The sequence below is a fragment of the Elephas maximus genome, chromosome 1 (assembly GCF_024166365.1).
Source record: "Elephas maximus indicus isolate mEleMax1 chromosome 1, mEleMax1 primary haplotype, whole genome shotgun sequence".
NCBI lineage: Eukaryota > Metazoa > Chordata > Mammalia > Proboscidea > Elephantidae > Elephas > Elephas maximus.
In genome coordinates, this window is record NC_064819.1 from 232,415,753 (window position 1) to 232,441,441 (window position 25,689).

At 44.8% G+C, this 25,689-nt stretch overlaps 1 protein-coding gene across 1 annotated transcript in view; it reads left to right on the forward strand.

Annotated features, from left to right (window-relative positions):
* The window catches only part of IGF2R (insulin like growth factor 2 receptor), a 124,515-nt gene that overhangs the window by 44,717 nt on the left and 54,109 nt on the right, over positions 1-25,689 (forward strand). Inside the window, exons 5-12 of the mRNA XM_049904986.1 lie at positions 361-493; positions 2,606-2,735; positions 5,654-5,759; positions 9,126-9,288; positions 9,471-9,645; positions 10,520-10,623; positions 22,201-22,365; positions 25,279-25,419. Coding sequence (XP_049760943.1) covers positions 361-493; positions 2,606-2,735; positions 5,654-5,759; positions 9,126-9,288; positions 9,471-9,645; positions 10,520-10,623; positions 22,201-22,365; positions 25,279-25,419 — 1,117 coding nt within the window. The remainder of the gene's footprint in view (positions 1-360; positions 494-2,605; positions 2,736-5,653; positions 5,760-9,125; positions 9,289-9,470; positions 9,646-10,519; positions 10,624-22,200; positions 22,366-25,278; positions 25,420-25,689) is intronic.

Genomic DNA, 25,689 nt, shown 5'->3' on the forward strand with positions numbered 1-25,689 from the left:
AACAAACTTTATGAGGATGTTTCAAATGAAAGACATAGCATTAGATGGCGTTAACTAGATGACCAGAGCCCTGTTTGCTCTTGGGTACATCTCTGGGCCTGAATGCTTTGCTTTCAGAAATAGCTGGGGACGCAGACGAGAGGAGCTGCTTCAGAAGCCCAGTCCTTGAAATAAGCGAGACGAGATGCTAGAACGACGTGGATTTGCTTTGTTTCGTTTGTCGCCAAGGGAGGTCACAGCCTGAGAAACCTTGAGGAACAGAGACCAGTGTTAGGAGGCACTCACCACAAGCTTTGGTGACCCACAAGGCCCGAGAAGCCGTGTGTTGGAAAACTGACTGTCTCCCCTCCTCTCTTCTAGGTGCCATGCTACGTGTTTGATGCGGAGTTAAAGAAGCATGATTTAAATCCACTGATCAAGAGTAGCGGTGCTTACCTGGTGGATGACTCTGATCCTGATGCTTCTCTGTTCATCAACGTTTGTAGAGACATAGGTCTGAGCCTTTGTGGGCTGGGAGCTGTGCGGACAAAATTGTTTAAAAGCTTTCCTCATCTTTCCTATTTGGACATCCATGTCACCGATTTGTCACAACACAAAGTACATAATACTTTGGCCTTAGAAAAGTTTGAAAAAATTAAAAAAACAAAAATAACTCAACACGTGGCGGGTATTGCTGGGTAGTAGGTAACCAAAAAAAACCAAACACATTGCTGTTGAGTCGATTCTGACTCATAGTGACCTTACAGGACAGAGTAGAACTGCCCCTTAGGATTTCCAAGGAGCGGCTGGTGGATTTGAACTGCCAACCTTTTGGTTAGCAGCCAAACGCTTAACCACTGTGCCACCAGGGTAGTAGGTACACAAGTGTTAATTTACAATTATTTTTTCCAATTGTACATATATACATACCATCTTGTTTATATGTTACTTCTAATTAGTTTCAAAAATAAACATGCCATATACAGCTTACCGAAAGTGACCAGTGATAACTTTAAATTTTCTGTGTGCCTGGTTCTTAAGTCCTTCTCTTGTTCTCCAGAGACAGCCTTTAGAGTTCTTTTGGAAAAAGGCAATGAAGCAAGTCTTTGCCTTAAGTGAGTCTGTAATTCAAGTTGGTTATACGGTTGAAGAAGCCCATACATTATTGAATTTTGAAAAAATAATGCTGTTCTGGCTTGAGAGCTAGATCTAGATTTCTGGTCCCTCATCACTTTGAGAATTCTCTGAATTCATTGCATATTTTTGTTCATATACATTGTTCTAGTTTGCTAACAAATTGGGTTGAACATCAAAGACGTTGATTTACCAGGAGGTGCCCCAGCTGGTGACCAGACATTCCCCATCCACAGGAAATTGCCATGAGCCTCAAACACAGTTTGGAAATGACCCTCTCATCCTCACAGATAGGTTTAGATTTGCTGCTATATGGTCATTTCCTCGCAGGCTAGTTGACACATGCCTCACGTTTTGCTTTAAATAAATCCATCAGCATTTCTAACATGGAGCTGCTGTAAGAGCAAGTAGCCTACCGCACAGCGGATAACTATATGTGGAGCAAAGGAGCCCAGGAAGTGAAATTTCATTCTACCTCCCTGTATTTGGATGGCTTGAGAATTAAAGGTCACCTTTCCATTTTCCATTCAAGAGCTGGTGACTCCTCACAGAAAACTAGAAAAGATATGACAGCCCTCCTGCCTTGATTGATAAGGCAGTGAAAGCATGAAGCAAGGTGCTAGTATTATTTACTCACTCATTCACGGGAGAAATATTTTTTTGAACCCTTGCTACATGCTAGGTACTAATTTAGGCAGGCATAGAGGTACAGCATTGAAGTTCTCCTGGAGCTTATAGTCAAGTGGGTGCAGACAGACACAGTAAGCAAGGAAACCTAATAACGTATAAGATGTCAGGCCTGTGAGTGCTGAACAAAGTGACACAGGGTAAAGGGCAACAAGGCTGTCGGAATCGCAGTTATTGCTGTTCTAGCCTTGTTCTAGGCACATTTTATGTGTTCTTGTCTGTAATCCTCCCCAAACCTGTGAGAAAGCAAACTGGCTGTTGGATAGATGTGTAGTTAAAGTTATAGAGACAGGAAGTGGTGGATCTGGGGTTTGAACCTAAAACTGTCTGGATTCTTTCTGCTAATCTCCTAATCTTTCCACTATCTACCGAGTGCCTGCATTTTCTGGTCTGTTTATAGCTTGGAAGGGGATAATGCGAACGTTAGGATCTGGGAGAAGACGGGGCGCATTCCTCGACTATAAATAATTGTCACTGTTTGCTGGGCAGTATTATGTGCCAGCTGCCGAGTGACACTTCACATACTTTACCCCGATCTTCCCAGCAGCCCTGCAGGGTGGGGGCTGTCGCTGTCATTTTACAGACGAGAAAAACCATGTGCAGACTAGCCCAAGGTCTCAGAGTGGAATCTGATCCTGGGTGTTTTTTTTTTTTTTTTGTTCCCGAACTTCTATCTCATGTTACTTATAGAAACTTTAAAAAGTTCTATAATTTTTTAAAGGGGACCTTGGCCCAAAGGGTAGCCATGGCGACCATGACTGAAACAGACACGGTCTGACTGAGCGGCCCTTGTGCTTCCTCACAGACTCAGTGCGTGACTCCAGCCTGCAGTTGCGTGCCTGCCCCACTGGTGCTGCTGCCTGCCTGGTGAGAGGGGACCAGGTTTTCGACGTTGGCCAACCGAAGGAGGGGCTGAAGTTCGTGGGCAAGGACAGGTCAGTTTGCGGCTCCCAGCGCTGCTGTGTCTGTAATCCTTTGCGGGAACCTGGCTCTTCAGGGCATTGCAAGGAACATCCCTATTGCAACAGGGGCTTGGATCGATCGTCCCTGCAAAATTATGGCTTCACATGTGCTTGTCAGGTTCCTGGTCAGTGCTGAGTCTCAGAGGCTGGTTGACTTTTTGCTTACTTTCTAATCACTTGTCTCTTGTAGAGGTACAAATGTATTACATATCAGCATGCAGTTCACGGTCCATATACATCAGTTCTCAGTGTTCACACCAGTTGTGTCTGTAGAGTCACTGTGAACCCTGAATTAGGGAAATACAGGATTAGGTTCGTGGGAGCCTCTGCTCACGTTTTCATCAACTCATCAAGGCATAACCTTTTTTTCCGCGTGCTTCTGTGGAAAGGCACCTTATTTAATATATAAAATGGATTTGTTAACATTGAATTCAATGACCAACAGCACTATAACTTGTGCCTGAACGAAGCTTATGCAACACATGTTTTCTCCTTTTTTTTTAAAAGAAAAATGTATTTTATTTGAATACATATATCCTCTTTTTTATTGTGGTACAAATACACATAACAAAACGTAGACCAACTCAACAATTTTTCCATGTACAATTCAGTGCCAGTGAGTACATTCTCCAGGTTGTGTAGTGGTTCCACTGTCCTTTCTCCTGTCATTCCACTGCCATTAACAAGAACCAATGCCCCCTAGGCAAAAAACTCCCCCTTCCCCCTCCTTCCTACTCCTGGTAACCACTGATAATCTTCGGTCTCTATAAATTTGCTTTTTTTTTTTGTTGTTGTGCTTTAGGTGAAAGTTTATTGCTCAAGTTAATTTCTCATTCAAAAGTTGACACACACATTGTTTTGTGACATTGGTTGCAATCCCACAATGTGAGAGCACGATCCCCCTTTCCACCCTGGTTCCCTGTGTCCCTTTGTCCAGTTCCTGTTCCTTCCTGCCTTCTTGTCCTGCCCACTTGGTCTCGTGTATCTGATTGAACCAGGAAGCACGTCCCTCACGTAACACACATTGTCTCTGTAAGGCTGCACTTAGGAATGCTTCAGCACCATAATTGGGCCATTTTAAACGATGAAATCACCAATAAAAAGCACAAAAATCTGAAAAACATCGCAGTGAGTAGACTGCAGGAAGGACTGTTATCTACAGTGCGAGAGCTGACAGCAGAAGGCAGAGTGTTGCCTGGTTTGGATGCGGCCGGGAATGTGTGCACTGTGGGACTCAAACTTTCCACAGCCCTGCGTGTGTCTGCGAACGACTGCAGATGCGCTGTGACTGTTCGTTTTGGGGTCGCAGATAAATTTGAACAAGCAGGTGGATTCACAAATAGGGGCTCCATGGATAATGAGGATCGACTTTGTGTGTGTGTGCATACGTGTGTGCGTGCGTACGTGTGTGCGTGCATACGTGCACATGTAGGTATGTCTATGTAGCCGTAGATAGGTTTCTTGAAATAATAGCTACCTTAAAGTGCATTCTGATCTTTCCCATTCCATTCCATGTGCCCATAGCTGCTGGTTCTTTGAAAAGCACTATTCTAGGAGGCAGGAAGCTGAGGGATAGTTTGCAGGCATTCTTCCAGGGAGCAGAGCTTCCTAACAGGTATGGTGGACCCCCTCCATCCCAGGGAGGGGCAGCTTGGTCTGTGTACTCAGTGGAGTGGCGGACATAACACTCTCCTACCTTGTACTTTGTCTCAGCGGAAGTGTGTCTTCTCCCGTGTGTGACCCGTGACTGTACCCTGAGCTTACATTGAAGAGTTTGATTTTCTCCCCATCCTGGAGAAGCCTTTTGCAGCTTGCTCTAGTCTGGAATTAGTGGGGGTATCAGGGTGGATGTCAGGACGGTGTGTCATTGTAGATGGTACTTCTGCCCACAGGAGATAACCGAGTATAACCTAAACTTAAGAATGTTTGGATGGTTTCAGTACGATTGTCCTAAGTGACAAACTGGGGATTCTTAACACTGGGAGGATTTGAGACAACTTGACATTTGGGTGGTACAAACGGTGAATGTGCGTGGCTGCTAACCGAAGGGTCGGCGATTTGAGTCCACCCAGGGGCACCTCAGAAGAAAGGCCTGGCGACCTACTTCCAAAAAATCAGCCACTGAGAACCCTGTGGAGCACAGTTCTACTCTGACACACTTGGGGTTGTCATGAGTCAGAGTCCGCCTGACGAGAGCTGGTGGTGGTGAATGACATTCGGGGCACTGGGCAGAAAGCTGGAGCCCACCTTTGGAGTTCAGGTGGGCTGCTCTCTTTCCAGCTGTCCTCGTCCCTGTGCCCAGGATAGTAGGTGCATTGCACACTGACACCAGGGAATCCTCCTGCAAATGTCTTCCTCTTCCTGCTGCCATGTTGGCTTTTGCTGTGCACAGGAGAGGGTGTGTGCTTTCTGTGACTGTCAGGCCAGCGTGCGGGGTTATCGTTAAGGTGAAAGAGAAGATCTTTGGCCTTCACTTAGAAGTGGTTGTTTACAGAGGAGACCTCGTGTAGCCTTCTGGGCCAAAAGTGCACCGGACGTCCTTGCCTGTCTGTGTTTTATTTCATTTTGTTTTGTTAGATCATTTACTTAAAAAAAAAAATTAAATAGCTTTTGTTAGTATTTGAAATTGACATGTTGGTTGTTTTATGTATTTTTTATGGAGACACTGAAGTCACTCAGTTCTCACAAAAGTTTACTGTGAAATTAATTTTTTCAAATGGAAATGAATTGATGTTTTATACTATGGGTTCTTTTGTATTTCAGTGTTTCTTCTCTTATCCTCCTCCCCCCAGTTCAGTGTGCTGAATGTTCAGGACAACAAATCAATTTGAATGTAACTTACACTTTTGACACAGTCTTTTTTTTTTTTTCTTTTAATATGTATCATCCAGGCTTATCCTGAGTTATGTGAAGGAAGGGGCAGCCAAGCCAGACTTCTGTGACGGTCACAGCCCAGCGGTGACTATTACCTTTGTGTGCCCCTCAGAGCGAAGAGAGGTGAGTGACCCATCTCAGGGTGACTTCCCAGCAGGGAGTGTGCTGGAGTCAGCGTGGGTTGTCTACATGGACACAAGTTTGCGTTTGCGAGGGGCAGGTGGGGCTGGGTGCTGCAAAGAGCGAGCTACAGGCATTCATCCCAGGAATATCAGGAGACTTGCGAGAAAGCGTGCTTTCTGGGATAGGTGCTGCCCGGTGTGGGCTAGCTGGGGAGAGCCCTTTGGGTTTTGCCTTTCCTTGTTGGTGGGAGGGGCCTCCATGAATGTTAATGTGGGATGGTGTGTCGTAGTAGTGCTACCTGAGATGATTTTAAGGGGCTCCTGGAGAGGTTTTGTAATTCTGATTGTTGGCTGATTTTAATGCATATTTGAAAAACCATCAGTATAATCTCAAGCCTGTGATTTCATGGATATTATTGCTATAGAATGATGAAGCAAGTTAAAAATAGCCACGTATTAACGAATGAGGAGTTCAGATGGTTTGCAGACGGGGCTGACACTGTGGCGGCAGTGGCTGAACTTTGCCGGGGATATCGGTGCGGGAGAGTTACGGCCGGAAGGCAGCTTTCTTCTTTCCTCCTCCAGCTTCGTGCGTCCCCTCTGCCTGCCTCCCCGTCTCACTCACAGGCAGATTTATGGCTGCTGTTCTCTGGCTGTTTATTAAACGTCCTGACATTGTAAACTCCTTGAGGGGCCCTGAGTCGTACCCCTCCTTTGTCTCCCTGCCCGGCACTGTCTGCACATGCCAGCCTGCTGTTTACGTGTTTTCCTTTTAACGGGTCCTGGTCTGCGGCGTAGAAGACAGGCATTCTTCAGGGAGGAAGGACTAGGTTTTCTTTCCTTTTATTGATTTCTGCTGCTTGTAATAGAATGAAGCAGAGCGAGCTGAATTCCTTTGCCAGACACCCACCCTTCCGCTCCCCCCAAACAAATGTGGAATTTGCTCTCGTTTCATGCTGGCGGTTGGCCTGCATTTTGTGGGGGGCTGTGGAGATAAGAGCACAGGCACGGCTCAGCATTCCCCCATTTCTGTACCGCGCGCCTGGAGTCAGCCTCCTGAAGGCCTGGCAGACCCATACCTGAAGCTGGTTCTGAATGAATGAAATTAGCTCTGAATGCCGAAGAGTGTTTATGTTTTCCATATCTACCTGCAGATTTGAATCCAGATTTTGTAATTTAAGCCTCGTGAAATGTTCTTAGCGTGTAGTGGTCTTCGGTGTTTTCTGCCCCCTCCACCCTGCCCTGTATTCAGTAAGACACATCTTACTCTTTCACAGTGAAGGGAGTTGGAGCTTCCTTCCTTTCTCCTCTGTGGGGTACAAGGCATTGGCCGTCATTAGATTTGTTCTTAGGGGCGCCAGGTTCCCTTTCAAGCTTCGTTGTTTGCTGGGCAGAGCTTGTGTTAGATGTCCTCAGAGACCTTTTATATAGAAGTACAGGTAGTCCCCTTCTCAATAGGAGCCCTGGTGGCACAGTGCTTAAGTGCGTGGCTGCTAACTAAAGGGTTGGTGGTTTAAACCCACCAGCCGCTCTGTGGGTGAAAGGTGTGGCAATCTGCTTCTATAAAGATTAAAGCCTTGGAAACTCGGCGGAGCAGTTCTCCCCTGTCCTGTAGGGCCACTATGAGTCAGAATTGACTCGATGGCAATGGATTTTTTTTTTTTAGTCCCTAACTTAAAGACGTATTTGAGTTACGATGCACCACACTTAAGACTGTCTCTCTCTCTCTCTTTTTTTTTTTTTGGGTACATCATATCGTTAGTCATATATACTGTATAAAATATAAAAATATGTAAGTTTATATGTAATGTTTCCAATCCCCAAAGACAAAGTCGAATTTATAAAAATACTGATAATAAAATGCAATAATAATAAAAACTAAAACAAAAAAAAGCGAAGGCATTTGACTTAGGTCTGAACTGATTTAATGACAGAGTCGTCAGAACAGACCCCAGTTGTAAGTCAGGCACCCTTTGTATTTATGTTGGGCTACTGGGTGCTTTTAGGAGTTCGTATTTTTTATTTTAGTAAATGTTGATCTTGTCATGCTGATCTTTATAAAACCGCTTTATGGAATTTATATACTGTCATGTTCATCTGTTTTAAGTACAATTCAGTGGTTTTTAGTACATCCACAGAGTCGTGTGGCCATCACCACAGTCAATTTGAGAACATTTTCATCCCCAAAGAAACCTTGTACCCATCTGTAATCGCTCCCTGTTCCCACCCGGCCCTGGAGACCACTGGTCTACTTCCTGTCTCTATGGATTTGCCTCTTGTGGACATTTCACGTAAATAGAATCATACAGCATGTGGTCTGTGGCGTCTGGCTTCTGTCACTGCACTCCGCGCTGCGTCACTCTGTCAGACTGCTCTGAGCCGAGAGGTTAGAAGCCTGGACTCTTGAGTCCGATGTAGAGGAGGGTTAGACTTGCAGCTCTGCAGCTTGCTAACAGCATGACCTCTGTGTGTAAGCCCAGCAAGCAGCACCATTCCTGGCACGCTCAGTACATAGTCCCTGAGTGGTACAAATGGTGAATGTGCTCAGCTGCTAACCGAAAGGTTGGAGGTTCGAGTCCACCCAAAGGCACTCAGAAGAAAGGCCTGCCGATCTACTTCTAAAAAATCAGCCATTGAAAACCCTGTGGGGCACAGTACTATTTTGACACACAGAGGCTCACCCTGAGTCGGAGTTGACTCAAGAGCAGCCGGTACTGGTAGAAACAGCATGGCTATTCCTGGAACTGAGTGCGCTGAGACATTTCAGTGAAGGAGACATTGCTCCCCAGCATGACTGACACTGGCATGAGTGAGTAGTGACCACGTCAGCATCTTCCACGGTCCCCACGGAAGATGAGCATCCTCGCTCTTGGCTTGCACCAGCAGGTCTCGGGAGGCCAAGTGGCAGGCCCAGGTTTGTGGGTGGTGATGCCGTAGCTTCACCCAGGAGCAGAAGCCCATTTGAGTGTGCAGGTGAGGGGAACTTGGCCTTTCGGCCCCAAGACTCTTTGACAACCTTATGAAAGGGACTGTGACCACACGGTGATTTCCATCCCGCCCTGGTGAAGCCCCTCTAAGAGTGGTCAGGCCACATGCCTTTCATAAACGACTGTCTGACAGACAACACTTTGGCTGAGGCTTGAGTGGACCTCTGAAAGTCGGGCGTAGGCCAGGCTCAAAGGTTGTGTGTAAATTGGGTTGTTATAAGTCAAACAATCGGAATGTGTTAGGGGGCAATTAGGATTCAAAAAACAGAAAATGCAAGAGCCCAACAGTCTGTCTTTGAGCTTTTTGAAAGCACGGAAAATCTGCACTTCGGCTAGGTGTTAAAAAATTCACGTTGCTCCTTTTCAATTGTTCCTAACAGGGCACCATTCCCAAGCTCACCGCGAAATCCAACTGCCGCTACGAGGTGGAGTGGATCACTGAGTACGCCTGCCACAGGGATTATCTGGAGAGTAAAACCTGTTCTCTGAACAGTGAGCAACATGACATCTCCATCGACCTTAAACCGCTCTCACCGAACAAATGTGAGTGGGGCTGTGTGGAGACGCAGGGTGGGCGGGGGGACCGACGGGGGGCTGGAGTAATCTGTGCCGCCGGGTCTGGGCTGTTGGGGAGCTGAGACTGAAGTTTGACCAAAGCGACACTGTAACTTTCTAGCATTCACCGAGGTAATAACACCTCTTCTCACACGTTGGTCTTTCTTTAGCGTCAAGCTCCCCATACTATACCGCAGATGGAAAAGAATATGTTTTTTACTTTGATGTATGTGGCGAAGCCGAAACACAAGCCTGCAGTAAGAAAGGAGCTGCAGTTTGCCAAGTGAAAAAGGGCGCATCCAATCAAGTCAAAGTGGCAGGAAAATACCAGAACCAAACCCTCCGGTGTGTAAACAGCCTCCTCGAATTCTGAAGTGCATTGTGTCTGCCCTTGTGAAACAAAGCTCGCGCCCCTAATCGTCTTCCTCCTCCTACTTTCCATAAAGTACAGGAAAATCAGATAAGCCAGTGTTCCTTCCCCTCTGACTTAGGCAGCCCACCATTTGTCATTAAACTACTGACAGTCGGAGTTTTTTTCTGGCTTTAAATGACAGAGAGAGTGCTTCTCTTACAATGGTTCCTTGTGCAGATCTCTTGTCAGGAACTCCATTGTAAGAAAGGGATTTAATACATTCAGAATAGACACAGCTTTTGTATTTTAAAATTTACATTTTTGAGGAATTTAGATTTTTCCCTGGGAGTTGGAGCATCTCAAATGCCTTTCACATTATATAAAAATGTTAAACAATTAAAAAAACCCTCTCAGCACAATTCTGGTGACCCTTAAGCTATTGTTATATACACAAATGCATATGAAAATGTAGTTCTCTGAAAGTACGCCTTGTCCAGGATCCCGCAGGTCAGACTGTGTTCCTAGTGGGCGCTGGGATCGCTGTGGGATTCCTGGGCAGTCTTTATTTTGTTCGAAACCCAAAAGCGAGAGCAAGGGGAGAGCATCTCTTCGTGCTCACAGCAAAACCCTGACCTCTTTCTTCAGCCAGTTAGTACTCTGAAGTAAAAGGATGAACAAGCCTGTACTTTGGGAACTCATTTCCTCCAGACGCTTTCCCCAGATGGCTAGAGAGCTTGCTGTTTTATGTCAGCAGTGATTTGTTGGTGGCATGCAGAGGGCTTAAGTTAATGCAGACATTTTGAAAAATTCAGGTTTCTTTCTTGGTTCGACCAAATACTTATGTATGTATATATTCACAAAATCTAGCTACTCTGATGGTGACCTCACCTTAATATATTTTGGAGGAGACGAATGCAGCTCAGGCTTTCAACGAATGAGCGTCATAAACTTTGAATGCAATAAAATTGCAGGTGAGTGCACACTGACCTTTACTCAAGTTCTTTGGATTGCAGGGTGTGTGTGTGTGTGGGGGGATGGTGTGCGTGTGGGGGGCTAGTGTGTGTGTAGGGGAGTGTTGTGTGTGTGGGTGTTGTGTGGTGTAGGGGGTGGGGAATGTGGTGTGAGTGTGTGTGTTCTGTGTGTGTGTGGTGTGTGTGTGGGGTGGGGTACGAAGTATCCGGGGGGACTGTGGAAGCGGGGTGTGTGTGGTGTGGGATGTGTAGCTGCTGTGTTGTGTCTGATGTGTGTGTATGATAATGTGGTAGTGTGTGATAGGTGGTGTGTGCATTTATGTGTGTGTACGTGTGGTATGTGTTCTTGGACGTGGAACATGGAACAGAGCAGTTACTTGGAGCAGTCCACGTCTCCTTTGGACCTGGCCAGCCCTAGTCCCCAGGGTGGGTTTTTCTGTTGCTGTAATGGGTAGGAGGACCCTCCCCCAACGACACATACATCCTGTTTCCATTTTCCTCTCTTCTCTGTTTGTTTTGGGAGTGGGCCCGACACTGGTCTTGCTGGGAGAGTTTGTCTTGAGTTTTCGCTCACACTGCGGCAGATACAGCAGGGTCGGGCTTGCTTACCAGCTTTGTTTGGATGGGTGGCCTCTTCTTTGATGTAGTCAGCTTCGAGATAACCCTTTTTGCAGAGTTATGATTTTCAGATTGCAAAATGTCACAGGGCAAGTTTCAGCTGAATGTTTGGTTTTATCTGAGCCATTAGGAAAGAGTTTCTTGAAGTCACAGGGCACTGGCATTTCAAAACACCACACAGCCCTTATCTTGAAGATTAAGTATGCCACTGGTGTCTATAGAGGGGTGAGGGGACTCCATCACAGCCAGAGGTCACCCCAGTGGCTGGCCTCTAAGCTGTAAGTCCAGTCCCCACCCCTGCCAGTTGACACAGCCCTGCAAAGAGCACTCGTCCTGAGCCTGGCCCCACTTCCGTCCCTGTCCTTGTACCTCCTGCCCTCCCCTGAGGTTCTTGCTGGCCCTTCCTTCGATCTGTTTTGGTAGAGCTTTTTAATTTTATTTTCAGTAGAGCAAAAAGAAAGTTTTATTCGGCATACATTCAGAAAGGCAGAAGTGCGAAATGGACAAGCATGCAGCTAGAGCTATTGCCTGCCCAAATCTAAGGAAATACTACAGAACAGAGAATGGTGGGAAAATGGACAAGCATGCTGCCACAGCCATGTCTGTCTGAGTCCAAAGAGAGTTACAGAGTCGTCAGTATATATTAACATTAGAAATGGGCAAAACCACTGAAAGCTTCACCTTTTCACAGATTGGCTAGAAACTGCGATCCTACATTTTGAATCATCTTTCTTGATCATTGGTACAGGTTTCAGTCAGGAGGGTCTTCGTTGGTCCAACAAAATTTTTTATTCACTAAATGCTAATAGAAAAAGGTAAGAGTGCAAAGTCCTTTGTGTTCTGTTTGATTGGCTTTATGTGAAAAGTTCCCCAGAAGATATTTTCCAAGGTTATCTTAGCTATCATTTTTATACCTCAGGGTGCAGTCGATGTGTCCTGGTGAGCCCTTGTGAGCCCAGCTCCAGCTAGGTCACATTCTCTATGCTTAAGGACAGGGAATAATGTCGCCAATATTATTTCCTCAATCATTCCCTCCTTTCGATCAGAGATTGGAGATAACATATCGATGATCAATACCTGGACTTAGTCGAGCTCCCTAGGTGGCGACCATGGCAGGTTCTTTAAACTCATGGTGCTGGTTTTCCACCGGGTACCACCTGGTTCTTCACCAGGTTGTTAAGCAAGAGCATTGCTGGAGTAAGCAGACTCAACGTACACCAGCATGTTAGCCCGAGACCTTCTTTATCTTTTAAGACACTAGAGGATGAATTTTATTATGTTTAACACTATCAGGATGTAGACTAAGAATATTACTAGCCCTTGCAGGAGAGAACTAGCCTGTGTACTTATCCCTGATGATAGCCAGCCAGGTAAATCTGGTGTTTGTGAGGGTGTTACAATGTGTAACCAAGTAGCTTGCTGTCTAATGTTAAGTATATCTTGTTCTATTCTGGTGTTATTTTTCCAAATGCAGCAAGAGGTATTTGCTACAGCACATACTATGCTTTTCTTGGACTCACAAGAAATCTTAAGGCTATTTTGTTATTGCATGTCACTTTGGCTTAATGAAGTCAGAGATCACTGTTGTGTTTCCATCCCACTAGCACCTCCTCCGTTATTTGTCCCATATTTCTTAAAGATTTCTCCAATTCATATATAAGTAGGAATTAAAGCTATCAACCACACCCTGAGTGTTGGACCAATGAGTTTTTTTTCTGACTTTCATTTTACAGTGTGTCACAAATTAACATTATCTTTCCAGTATTTCCTAGCATCGTTAGTATGAATATCTAAAGGTAATTCTAAAGTTCCCATGCATTCGCCAGGAAACTAAACAAGAGATTGCCCACATACATTCACTGTCAGTTGGAAAGGGATCATCTAAACTAGTACAGCTGGATACACCACACAAAAACATAAATCTATAAAGCACACAAAGTTTGTCTAGAGAAAACAGAAAGTATAGAAAAATTTACATGTAATGACCAAGTTTCCATTAGAGAATTCATGATTAGCAAGATAATACAGGATGGACTTCTGTTGTTGGAGGTCTCCAGCTCATCTGTCTAAAACATACGAAGTGTTCTTTTCGAGGGCAGGTTGCCCCTCCTCGGTTTACCTATTAACAGTCATGGGTCACTTTCTCAAAAACAGAAATGGAATCTAAGACAAAATGGAGTCTGAGCCATGAGGTCAATTTCCTCTGAGAACATGGTGTCTTAAGATACATAAATTTCTAAATAGCAAGAGGGTGAGAGTTTGATTATAAACATTAGACAGGTATTTCATAAAACATTGTCTTGAAGACTGATTAAACCGATTACTAATTTACCCTAAACATAACTCTCAGTCTGATCTTTGGAGTCAGTTTCTCAAAACAGACTGAATTCTTCAAAAAAAAAAAAAAAAAAAGCACAATGCCCAGAGCAAAAGGGTCTTACTAGTTTATCTGGACCGTTGTTTGACTCAAAGTGGCTCCAGGAATCAATTTTTTTCCCTCAAAGTGCGATGGCCTATGTGGGTTGCCCTAAATCTGGATTCCAGGAGAATTACATACAGCTCTTTCATGGTTCTCTCCTTTGGATCATGATCTTGTTATAGAGTCTTTGATCAAAAATGCTCAATAGATGGTAATTGGTCACCATCTGGTTTCTAAGGTCCAAGCACCATACCGTGAACTAGGAAGTTTAATAGAAACACTAACAACGATGTTAGGCCAGTTGCCTGAAATAACCAGTGAAACCATGACCCTAAGGTCTTTGAACCAAAGAAACAAATCTCATGAGGTGTGTGTTTATGCATAAGCAGCCTCAGTAACTGGTTTTCATGTGCCTCAGCAGCAGCTACATTTTACAAAACCTAAGATTGTATATTAATAAACACAGCAACATTTATCTATTAAGGCACAGCCTGTTTCTCAAGAAAACTAATAGGAAATCTAATACTATTTTTTGTAAAATAATAGCTCAAATTTCAGACACTTCTCTGGTTACGCTATTTACAACTTTGCTAATTTTACCAATAAGAACTTCTAATTCCAGAGTTAAAATATTTAAACCCATTAGATAATTTAGGAGAAAAGAGGAAAATGATTTCTTATATCCAGAAAGTAGGACCTTAAAACATCAGCAGTATTCTCACATGAAAACCCATAGTTTTCTTTACTTGGTCTTACGTCGTTAGTTTCTGTTCCACAAGATTCTGGATCGACCACAGTCTGTGAACCTATCAGCTTCTGCACAGAGTTCTGGAAATCTTGATTTTAGTCAGTCCTTTTTGTAAGTCCAATATAGTCCATCTTTTTTGTTGAGATATTCTGGTCAAACATTTTCAGCAAATCAGCAAAGTAAAAACTTACCTGCAGGTGACGGAACTTAATATGGCCATGATTAAGTCATGAACATAATACTCTTAATAGTGAAGGAGCTGATAGAAATTAATTATGAGCACAATGTAAAGGCCAAATAAAGTCAGTTAAAAAAAAGAAAAACTAGATAAAAATATTTCTAAATATAACCATTAACCATATTTTTAAAGAGCTTCAGATATAGTACATAATCTTGAGCCATAATACCATATAGTCAGGATATACCAAGAATGTACCAAGATTATCAAGTTGCTAAATACCTGAATAGTAATAAAAACTTCATAGGTAAATGACGTGAGTTCCTCAATTAAACTGTTGGCTTTGATGACGCTAGATTCAAAAAAATCAAGTTTCAACCAAGTTAGCAATGAAGAAATAATAATAAAATTATGACATAATATTATGTGTTTGCTGTCTAATATTAGGCAAAGACACAAGAGGAAATACTAACTTATAAATCTTAACCCAAAGAGAATCGCGCACTTCTGTTGATTTTAACACATTCCATATAATTTGTAGCATGTTAAATAGACCTTTTTAGCACTTCTCCTTTAAAAAATTTTTTCATGGCATTCCAAGAAGTTTCAAACTTGTCAGGAGTTTATCATAAGTTACCGTGGAACAACACTTAAGTTATTTAACTAAAGATCTTAAAATAAAAACCTTAGCTTTTTTTTTTTCCTAAAGCCGTGTGGCTTGGTTTCTGACTCAGGAATCTTATTCCAATGAGAGACCGAACCTTTGTGTTCGAGGCGGATTACACAAAAAATAGATTAACTCTTCAACTTAGTAGTTAGAGAAAACTTTGTTATTTTAACCTAATTCTTTGTTTTACGTGTGATTTAATGTTAAAGCTCCTAAAAATCTCATCAATTAAACCATTAAACGTGAGTCAAATAGAACTTCTGACCATTATCAAATAAACTTCTTTTTAATAAACCTCTTAAATGTTCTCCTAGTTGCATATCTCTTATAAGTACATCCTTTTAAAATGGCAAAAATGAACACACTCATTTAGCAGACCCAAATATACACATATGTATATCCTTTCTCTTGTGGCATAAAAAGCAAAAGTATATAAACAAATTATAACAAATATCTATTAATTCAATTCAGTATCAGTAAGTTACCTTAAATGTCTTGGGAATTATTTTAAGTCTGTATATCATAAAACATAACTAATTGGAATAAAGTTTCTTTAAATATTCTGCGTTTTCATTTGACGTTTACTATTTCTCATATTTTTTCCAGTCTAATTTTAGCCCTTAAAGATTTTATCAGTTGTCTTTGGAAATCACAAAGTCTCCGTTCAGCTGACCAGTTCATCCGTATGGATATAACCTTAAGTCTCTGACTACGACTGGAAACATTTTTCCACGCCATTCTGATTCACTTACATACGTTTAAATTGATAAAGGCATTTGAAAGGCTGTCTACCCAGTGAATGCCAAAGCTCTTGAGCAATTTTGTAAATGACGCTGTCCATTCTTAGCTAAGGGGAAGGGGGGGTCATCCCGATCATTTACATATGGTTAAGTTGACCTAGACATTTTGAAAGGCAAAAGATAACTAATGTCTTTCTCTTTTGCGACAAAACTATCCTTTTTCTTTAAATAAAATATATGTCAAGTAATATCTGAAGTTACTTAAAAGGTTTGGCTTCTAAGATTGACATGCAGAACATAAAGATCTTGGAGTACTTTTCAAATAGACCAATTTGTATTGAAGTTTTTCCAAGTAGCTACTAAAAATCTGAATCATAAGACAGATGCAAGACAGTTTTTCTGGAGGAGGAGGAAAGAATTGAGGTTCTAAGACACCCTTAAAAAAACTACCAGTTCTAAGCCTTAGCCCCTAACCTGATACAAGACAGAAACTTAGGCACCACACTCTAGAGGAGAAGCAGGCTCTTAGAACAGAAGGAGCTGGAACGATACATAAACTCACTGAACAATACCATACAAACAAGGACATGGGGATCCTAGTTTCTAAAAGTTTACATAGCAATTTTTGGTAAGTTTGACTCAATTGAACGGAAAAAACAGGTTCTAGATAAAACTTAGGAACTTGCCAGAGCCCCAGAGGGAGGAACATATTAGACTTTTTTGACAAAACCTGAGCATCAAGCAAAATTTCCCTAGAGAGGAAAAGACAACACAAATGAAAGCTCGTTTTCCCAAAATGGCCACTGAAATCTCCAATTACTTCTAGTATATTCAATTTATAGCATTTTTCAAATACAGACCCCAAACCAGTGTCTCAGTGGTAGGGGGGTAAATCCAGGCTCATTTATAAAAAAGGTACAGAACTACTCTCCCCACCCCTTCAAATTTCACAACACAGGTCAGGAGCGGCCGACTCCCCCTGAGAATTTCATAACACAGGTCAGGAGCTGCCACCTCCCCCTGAGAATTTGGCAAAACAGAGCACTGTTTTCCAGGTTTTCTCTGAGTCACAGAAAGGCCTGGACTTTGCAGCTTATGGTGATACAGAGCTCTTTGTAAATAAAATTACCTATTTAATGTTTCAAATGCCTGAATCAAGAGTTAGTAGGTATCACTCTTACCTAAACACTCAAGCAAAAATCTAAGAAAGATTCTCCTTAATCAACCAACTGGTTTTTCAAACAAATATGTTGAACAAAACTTAAAAAAAAAAACATGAAAAGGAGAAAAAGAACAAGCAAAGGCTCGTTTTCCGAGAGCACTCACCCTGTGTCAAAGAGACGTGGAATGGGAACACCTGGGTCCAGAAGATAGGACCTCTTTTAGCTGCCCCTGCTCCTCAGCCCAGGTCTCCTTGAGCTCAACTGGATTTGTAGCTTCAGAAATCCCTGACGACTGCGCCATTAACTGTTGTAGGGTAAAGGACATTACAAAGTTTAGTAAAGCAAAGAGAAAGTTTTATTCGGCATATATTCAAAAAAGGCAACAGTGGGAAGCAAACAAGCATGCTGGCAGGGCTAATGCCTGCCCAAATCTGAGGAAATACTACAGAACAAGGAATGGTGGGAAAATGGACAAGCGTGCTGCCACAGCCATGGCTGCCCAAGTTCAGAGAATATTACAGAATAGGCAAGAATGGGAAAACGGACAAGCGTGCTGCCACAGCCATGGCTACCCAAGTTCAGAGAATATTACAGAATAGGCAAGAATGGGAAAACGGACAAGCGTGCTGCCACAGCCATGTCTGTCCAAGTCCCGCTTTTTTTTTTTTTTTAAGTTTATTTGTTGTTGTTGAGAATATAGACAGCAGAACATACAACAATTCAACAGTTTCTACATGTACAATTTAGAGACACTGTATTCTTCGGGTTGTGCAACCATTTTCACTCTCCTTTCCCGAATCATTCCTTCCCTGATAACATAGACTTACTGCTCCTAAATTTCCTATCTGATCTTTCAAGTTGCTGTTGTCAGTTTTATCCCATATAGGTAGTTCTTAAAAGAGCACAGTGGTCAAGGCGGACATTCTTTACTCATTGAGCTAAACTGTTTTTCGGGTTTCAGAAGACTTCAGGGGGCATTTTTGCTTTATGGTTTAAGGTTCAAAGATTATCTCAGGGTGATAGTTTTCAGGGGTTTATCCCCTCTGTGGTTCCAGAAAGTCTGGATTCCATGAGAATTTGAAATTCCATTCTGCATTTCCTCATTTTGATCAGGATTCTTCTATGGAACCTTGGATCAAAATGTTAAGTAGTGGTAGCCAGGCACTGTCCAGTTCTTCTGGTCTCATGGCAAAGGAGGCAGTTGTTCATGGACGCAAGAAGCCACACATCCGTATCCTCCTCCTGTTCCTGACTTTCTTTCCTCTGTTGCTCTAGGTGGATAGAGACTAATTAACATACCTTGGGTGGCCACTTGCAAGCTTTTAAGACCCCAGGCGCTAAGCAACAAACTAGGAGATAGAACAGAAGCACTAAACGTGGTATTAGGGCAGTTAACTGGGATGTCCCATGACACCATGACCCTAAACTCCCAAGAAACCAAATCCCACGAGGTGTTTGGTTGTACATAAGCAGCCTCTGTAGCTACTTTTTTTTGTTGCTGTTTTAATATATATATTAGTGCTAGTGTTTTAAGTATACCATTAAAAAAAAAAATTTTTTTTTATCACATAATTTCGGCATGGCAGATTCGGCATGGAGCAGATTTCTAGATGATTGGTTACAGGATCTGTTGAGAGGCACCTTTGCATGAAGTGGGCTGCTTTGGAAGCTTGTGCCTGTAATGGTAAAGAAAGGTCAGGAGGGGTTGTGAGTACCAGCATCTACTAAACTTCTAGTGGAGCAGGAAGAGAACGGGCTTCAGGTAGTACAGATGGAAATGCCTTAAACCGGAATGTTCCATTCACTACTGTGGTCACATCTGCCCCGCGGGTACTGTTGTTCCCAGGACCCCTTGTTGCCAGGCCAGCTGTCCTTATGTCTCAGCGTGAACTCCAGTTTTACGTTGTAATCTGTTGGCTGGCCCTGTTTTTGTAATTGATTAAAAGTCCATTGATTTGTTCAGCACACATTGTATTAATACCTACTGTGCTTTGGCCCTGAGAGGCCTAAGGATGGCAAGAGGGATGTCAGAGCTGTCCAGCGTTGACAGCCTGGAAGCAGAGAGAGACTAGGAAGGTGGCGGTTATAGTGCAGCGTGACACACATTGTAGTGGAGCCCCTGCTGAGTATCGTCACCCCGTTCGTTATCAAAGAGAAGCATGGATGTTAGGTGGGGCTGGGGGTGGCCACAGGGATTAGGACAGTTGGGAAAATGTTGCCAAGAGGAAGGGGTGGCTCAACTGTGTCTTAAAGGATGAGGGGGTTGTCCAGGCACTGAAGTGGGGGCTGTGGGGGCTGGCGTTCTTGGCTGAGAGGTCAGCTCACACAAAGGCACACATCTGGGTGGTCATGAGCAGTTTGGAGGCAGAGTCTTCAGAGCTTGAGAACCTGGAAAGGTGACTGGGGCAAGGTCAGGAAAGCCCTGTACGTCCTGCCAATGGGTTTGGATTTTTCTAGAAATTAGCAGGAAGTCCCAAGGATTTGGCAGGAGTGTGACATGGATCTGCTTTGTGGATGAGAAAAATCAGTGTGGCCTTGGGCTACATCTCCCGTCTGGTGTGAGCACTGCCGCCCCCTCCAGATCAGCTCCACTGTGCTTCTGTTTTCCTCATCTCGTCCAAGCCCACTGTAGGAGCCCATATGGGAACCACACCCCTGCGCCCCATGTCCCCAGTCCTGTGTAGTGCAGTTTACTGCTTTGCCCCAGCCCTTTACTTGGTGCTTGGTTCTGGTGCTTGATTCCCTCGGTTAGTGGTGCTCCAGCCCACCTCTCCTCCATTTGGGTCTCCTGGGACCCCGGCTGCTCTGCTGTCAGACTCCCGTGGGCCACGTCACCCATCAACCTGATTGTGCCTTCTTTTGGCCCTACCTGTTCAGGGCTTTTTATTAATACTTTCACTGAGACCTTTGAGAGTATGCTGAACTCATTTAGGGGTGCTGGGAAGATACAATAATGATCCAGAAAGATCCCAGCAGACGAAGAGGATATTGGGGAGGACATATTAGTCATGCAGTCATAGGGAATGGGGGTGGACACTGAAGAATCGGGCAGGAAAGCTAAAGACTGCAGGAGCCAAGGCTTGAAAAAAATATGAGACTTTCCTTCTTTTTAACTTTTTATTATAAAAAATTTCAGATATAGAAGTAGAACATTACAATCAAAAATCATGTGCCTACCAGTCAGATATAACAGTCATTAATGTTTTGCCAGTGGCATCCTGGGGTGGCACAGACAGTTAAGCTCTTGATTATTAGCCCGAAGGTTGGCAGTTTGAACCTGCCCAGAGGCACCTAGGAAGAAAGGCCGGGTGATGCCTCCAAAAGGTCGCAGCCTTGACAACCCTATGGAGCAGTTCTACTTTTCACACATGGGGTTGCCATGAGTTAGACTTGACCCAATAGCAACTAACGGCGACGAGGTTTTGTCAAATTTGTTTCATATTAACTATGTGTCGATGAATCCTAACACTTCACCCCACCTGTAAAAAGGGGCATTCCTTTGTGTAACCTCAGGGCCCTTATTGTACCTGACAAAATTAATGACGCCCAAATGTTAAAAAGTAAGTGCTTCAGCAGCCTGATTTTGTTACTAGTGTAACAGGGAAACGGACAGAGAGACGATGGGGCTTTGTGGAGGAGTTTCCCACATCCTCTCCCAGGCAGGAGCTGGATCGTAAAATATTTATGGTTCCTTCCCATTCCGTGATTCAATACTCCAAAATTTGGAGCAGAGTGTATGTACTGTAAAATTATTTCATTATGGCTTTGCTCAGATTTAAACTTACGGAGTCTTTTGGTGGATTCTGTGCTTACTGGATAAATATGATAATAATGTGTTCTTGAATGTGACTGTGTTCGTTGGCTCTGCAGTATAATGTGGTTTATGGTATAACTTGGGTCTTCAGGAGTTGCTTATGCTTATGACTCTAGGGTTCATGAATATTTATGATACAAAGGTGCACAAATGTATTCTTTTAGCTGTTTTATATGTGTGCATGTGCACTTTCACCATTTATTTCAATAACCTATGTGTAGTTTAATGTAATGTGATGCCTTATAATTAGTGGTTCTGTCAAATAAGACATTAGGTCATTTTTTCCGGAAAAGTAAAATATGTTAGGATAGGTTAATAAAAGACTATCCGCCAATTTAAGTGGCTCAGTACACTGAAGGCTTGTTTCCCACTCATACCACAGTTCCGTGTGGGTCCTAGGGGGCTACTGGTGGAGGTGGGGGCTCTGCTTCAGGTAGCCAGCCATTCAGGGACCTAGGCTCTTGCTGTCTTTGCCACCAGGCCTCCCAGGTCTCTGCAGAATGAAGATAGTATTTTTTTTTTTTTAAATAAATGGGCCAGAATGAAGTTGCATGGTCTGACCTTCAGTGCAAGGGTAGCTGGGAAGTGTAGCTTTGCTGTGAGCCCAGGAGGAAAGTTAAATGTCTGGCGAATAGGTAGTGTTGTCTTTGCAATAGAGAGTAATGGAGGAATGGATGCTGCCACCCCTGCTGGGGCAGAGAGCTCCTTGGCTCATTGGCAGCCTCAGCTCCCCATCTGCTGCTGATGGACTCCAAGCACCGGGAAGCCATGCTGTGACGCGGGCTTTTGGGGGGTGGGTCTTGGCGGCTGGGAGAGCAGGATGGTGCTTTCAGAATTGTGTGGTTCAGGGAGAGGTTGTGAAAGGCTGCTACGAGTCGTGTGGAGGGTCGTGCCATCCCAGAGGCTGTTCCGAAATCCTGACCTGTGAGTGCTGGGCCTTCCTCTGTTGCTTGCCTGTCCCTGTTAGTATCTTGTTTGTCTCCTCTTGTGGCGGCCGTGGGCAACTTTCTCACTTACTGGGTACATTCTTCCAGGATGAATGGGATCAGGCCCTGCATGGCTGGTCAGGAACCAAGTGTCCGAAATGTAGTAGAAGCTGCTCTGATCTCTGGCCCCAGAGGGCTTGGACTGGGATTTTCTAGCCGGACTGTCAGCTGGGTCCTTTTTACTTTTCTCCCCTTGTTCCTCTGCCATTCTGAGGTTTGACTTTTCCCTTGGCACATTCCACAGGTAGCGACGGGAAAGGAGCCCCTGTGTTCACAGGGGAGGTGGACTGTACCTATTTCTTCACGTGGGACACGAAGTATGCCTGTGTCAAGGAGAAGGAGGACCAGCTGTGCGGCCTTAGCGACAGGAAGAGGCGCTACGACCTGTCCCCTCTGGCTCGACACTCAGGTAGGCCGCGAGGTCGTGGGGCGATGTCTATGTCTCCAGGGATCCTCCTGCCTCTTCCCAGAGTGGTTTTGGACATGCTGCTCCTGTGTACTCTGACACTGTCAGCTGTCAGGACCTTCCTTTCCCCATCTCCTCACGCAGCAGCAGATGCTTGGAAATCGTGCTGAAATGGGAGGCGGAATGGCTGACTTGGGGCTGGCGTTGCCATCTCAGCTGTGCTGCCTTCCCCACCTTATAATAGTTGAATAGAGACTGCCAGGGATCTGCCGTGTGCCAGGCCTGTGCTTCGGGGTAAATCCTTTTTTAGTTTAAACTCCTATGACAGCATTCAAGCTGGTGGTATTCCATGTAACACATGACCTCTCAGGCTCAGAGGGTGACATGGTTGGTGTTAAGGGTGGTAGGCTGGGGCTCGGTTTGTGCCCTGCGTCTGGATCCAAGCTTCCCCCTTTGTCTCGCTGCCTCATTGCCTTCCTCAGCGTTGTTGCGTTGCCTCCTACCCCCAGCACTATCTTGGATCAGGGGAGACAAGGTGGGCGAGCCCTGGGGACTGTGGTAAGTGCTGTGAACTCCAAGGCAGGGCTGGTCCTCAAGGGCCTGGCTCATGGTGACAGCTTGCTGAAAGAATTGCAGTGATTGATTCACTGGACAAACGTTTTTTGAATGTTTGGAGTCATACTTGGTGCGGGGGATGCTGCAAGGGGCACGGGGCCTGCCCCCGCCCTCGCAGGGCTACCATTTATCAGGAAACAGAAGATTGAATCATACGTGTTGGAGCTTGTGACAGGGTGACTCATCCAGCGGAGACTTTGTAGTTTTACCCTTTTTACAGTCCTGGAAGCAGGGCTGTTGCAGATGGTTGATCTGTGTACTGGAGATAACAGCCGAAGGCAAAGAATGACTTGCACAAAGTCACACTCTCCATAGCTGCTGGAGGACTGTCGGCCCTGTTGTTGGAGTCCTCACCTGGCTTGACAAGCACAGCACTAGAAAGGGGGCTTCCTCTCATGGGTGCATCCTGAGCTCCCCCATGCACGCAGGCCTCTGCCCTAATGCCCTGTGTTAGGCACTGCCTCCGGGGTGTGTGTCTGTGTTAAGGAGAGGCTGCCAGGAAGGGGCAGCGGTCAGTTCTGGTTCATGCATGTTCACAAAGAGGTGGGCTTTATGCAAGGAGAAAGAGCCCTGACTTGGAATCAGAGACCCGGCTGAGGACTGGTACAGCCACAGCCAGCTCCGTTTCCTTGAGCTAGGGCCTGCTTTGTCCAGCCTCAGCTTGCTTCCAGTAGACTGGTTGGTGGTACTTATTTCTCGGTCAAGGTTTTCTCAGCTTCACTGTGTACAGCACACAACCTTGGATCTGTGAATGATTCTGGGATACGTCCATGCATCCAGCAGCCTTCCTGCCACAACTCTGTGTGTCTGGGGACCTGCTGGATTTTCATAGCACTTGCACCCAGATAATGCTTAGAAAGCTGTAGGGCGAGAGCTAAAACTCTTCCTACTGGCTTACAAAGTCCCCTGTCTTACAGACTCTACAGCCCTCCAGGCAGGGCTCTCGGACTGTGTTTAGGGCGAGCCTTTGTTTACACTCATAGTCACCTGTGGTCTCTTTTAGGCTACTTGAGCCGATACTTGTATTACCACCTGCTAGCCATGGAGTTTTGCCTTCCAAATCCTAGTCTCTGACATGTAAAAGTAGTATTTTTAAATAAGAATTTTTGTCTAGATGTATTTTTTATCTTTACTTCCTTACTCACATACAAGTTCTAGTTTATGCCTTTATGGCTGTAAGGGGCCCCGGTGGTGCATTTGGTTAAGCCCTTGGATGCTAACTGAAAGGTCGGTGGTTCGAACCCATCAGCGACTCCGAGGGAGAAAGATGTGGCAGTCTGCTTCCGTGAAGATCACAGCCTCGTGGCCACTCTTGGCTCATGCTTCCTCTGCTTCCTGTCGAGGTTGGATCTGGTTCTCCTGGGAGATGACTGGATTCTGTACCTTTCGGGTTCAGTGACCATTGCTGTGTGTCTTTGTGGGGCACTGAGCCCAGCTTCTGGGCTTCTTACATGTACGGGTCTAGGTTTCTCCTCACCACACAGCCCTTTGGAGGCTGAAGGGAGCTCCATCCTGGATGCATCCTTGATGGTGTGTCTTTTCTGTCACACCCCCAGGCCATGTTGGTTTCCTGATTTGGTTTTCAGTTTCTGATTTCATACTGCAGGGCTTTGGGGAATTTTGCCGTTTAATTCCCGATTTCCTTATTTACATCTCCTAAGCGTTGGGGTGTGGTTTGCTCCCATCACATTCAACAAGCAACCTCAGAATCTTGGTGAGGTGCCGGGCCTTCAGCCTCCCTGGGTTACAGAGATGTGAGTGAGAGAGGCTGGGTGGATGTCTTAGTGTCCTGGGGCTACCATTACAAAATACCACCAGTGGGTGTCTTTAAAGAACAGGAATTTTTTTTCCCACAGTCCTGGAGGCTGGAAAAGAGTTTGAAATCTGGGTATCGGCCGTGCTGATTCCTTTGAGGGCCCTCTCCTAGTTTATGGTGGCTGCCGGCGATCCTTGGCATTCCTTGGCTGCATGTAGATTCTTCACATGCTGTCTTCCCTCGGGTGTGCCTCTCTTGTATAAGACACCACTCAGAAGGGATCAGGGCTGGGACTCACCCCACTCTGGTATGGCTTAACTGATAATATCTTCAAAGAAGGACCCGTTTCTCCAAACAAGGTCGCATTCACAGGCGCAGGGGTGAGGACTCCAACATAACTGTTTTGGGGACAGAGTTCAGCCCATGACAGGGACCAAATGCTTCACGAGCTCTGGGCCCCTTTCCTTTGGCTTCCTCACCATGTATGATGCGATTCACAGAGGAATAATCGTGGCCTTTCGCTAAAACACTTTTTTCCGTTACAGAACGGGAACAGAACTGGGAAGCTGTGGATGGCAGCCAGGCAGATGTGGAAAAGAAGCATTTTTTCATTAACATCTGTCACCGAGTGCTACAGAAGGGCCAGGCCAGAGGCTGCCCCGAGGACGCGGCCGTGTGTGCCGTGGGTGAGTGGGGCTGAGGGGGACACTCAGCTGCACCCAGCCTGGAGTGAATTACAAAATCATCCTGAGGCATATCTAAGCCTCCTCTTTCTGGGTTCAAAATATGAAGGACGGTGAAGAAAAAAATTTAATGACCCAATTGTAGGAAACTGCATGATACACTCTGAAAAATGTAGAACTTTGATTATCCGGAAAGCCTGACGTTGCTAAAGCCAGCTTGTAACTGGTAACACGGAGAAGCACGTTGGGAAGTATTTGATTATCTGTCCATTT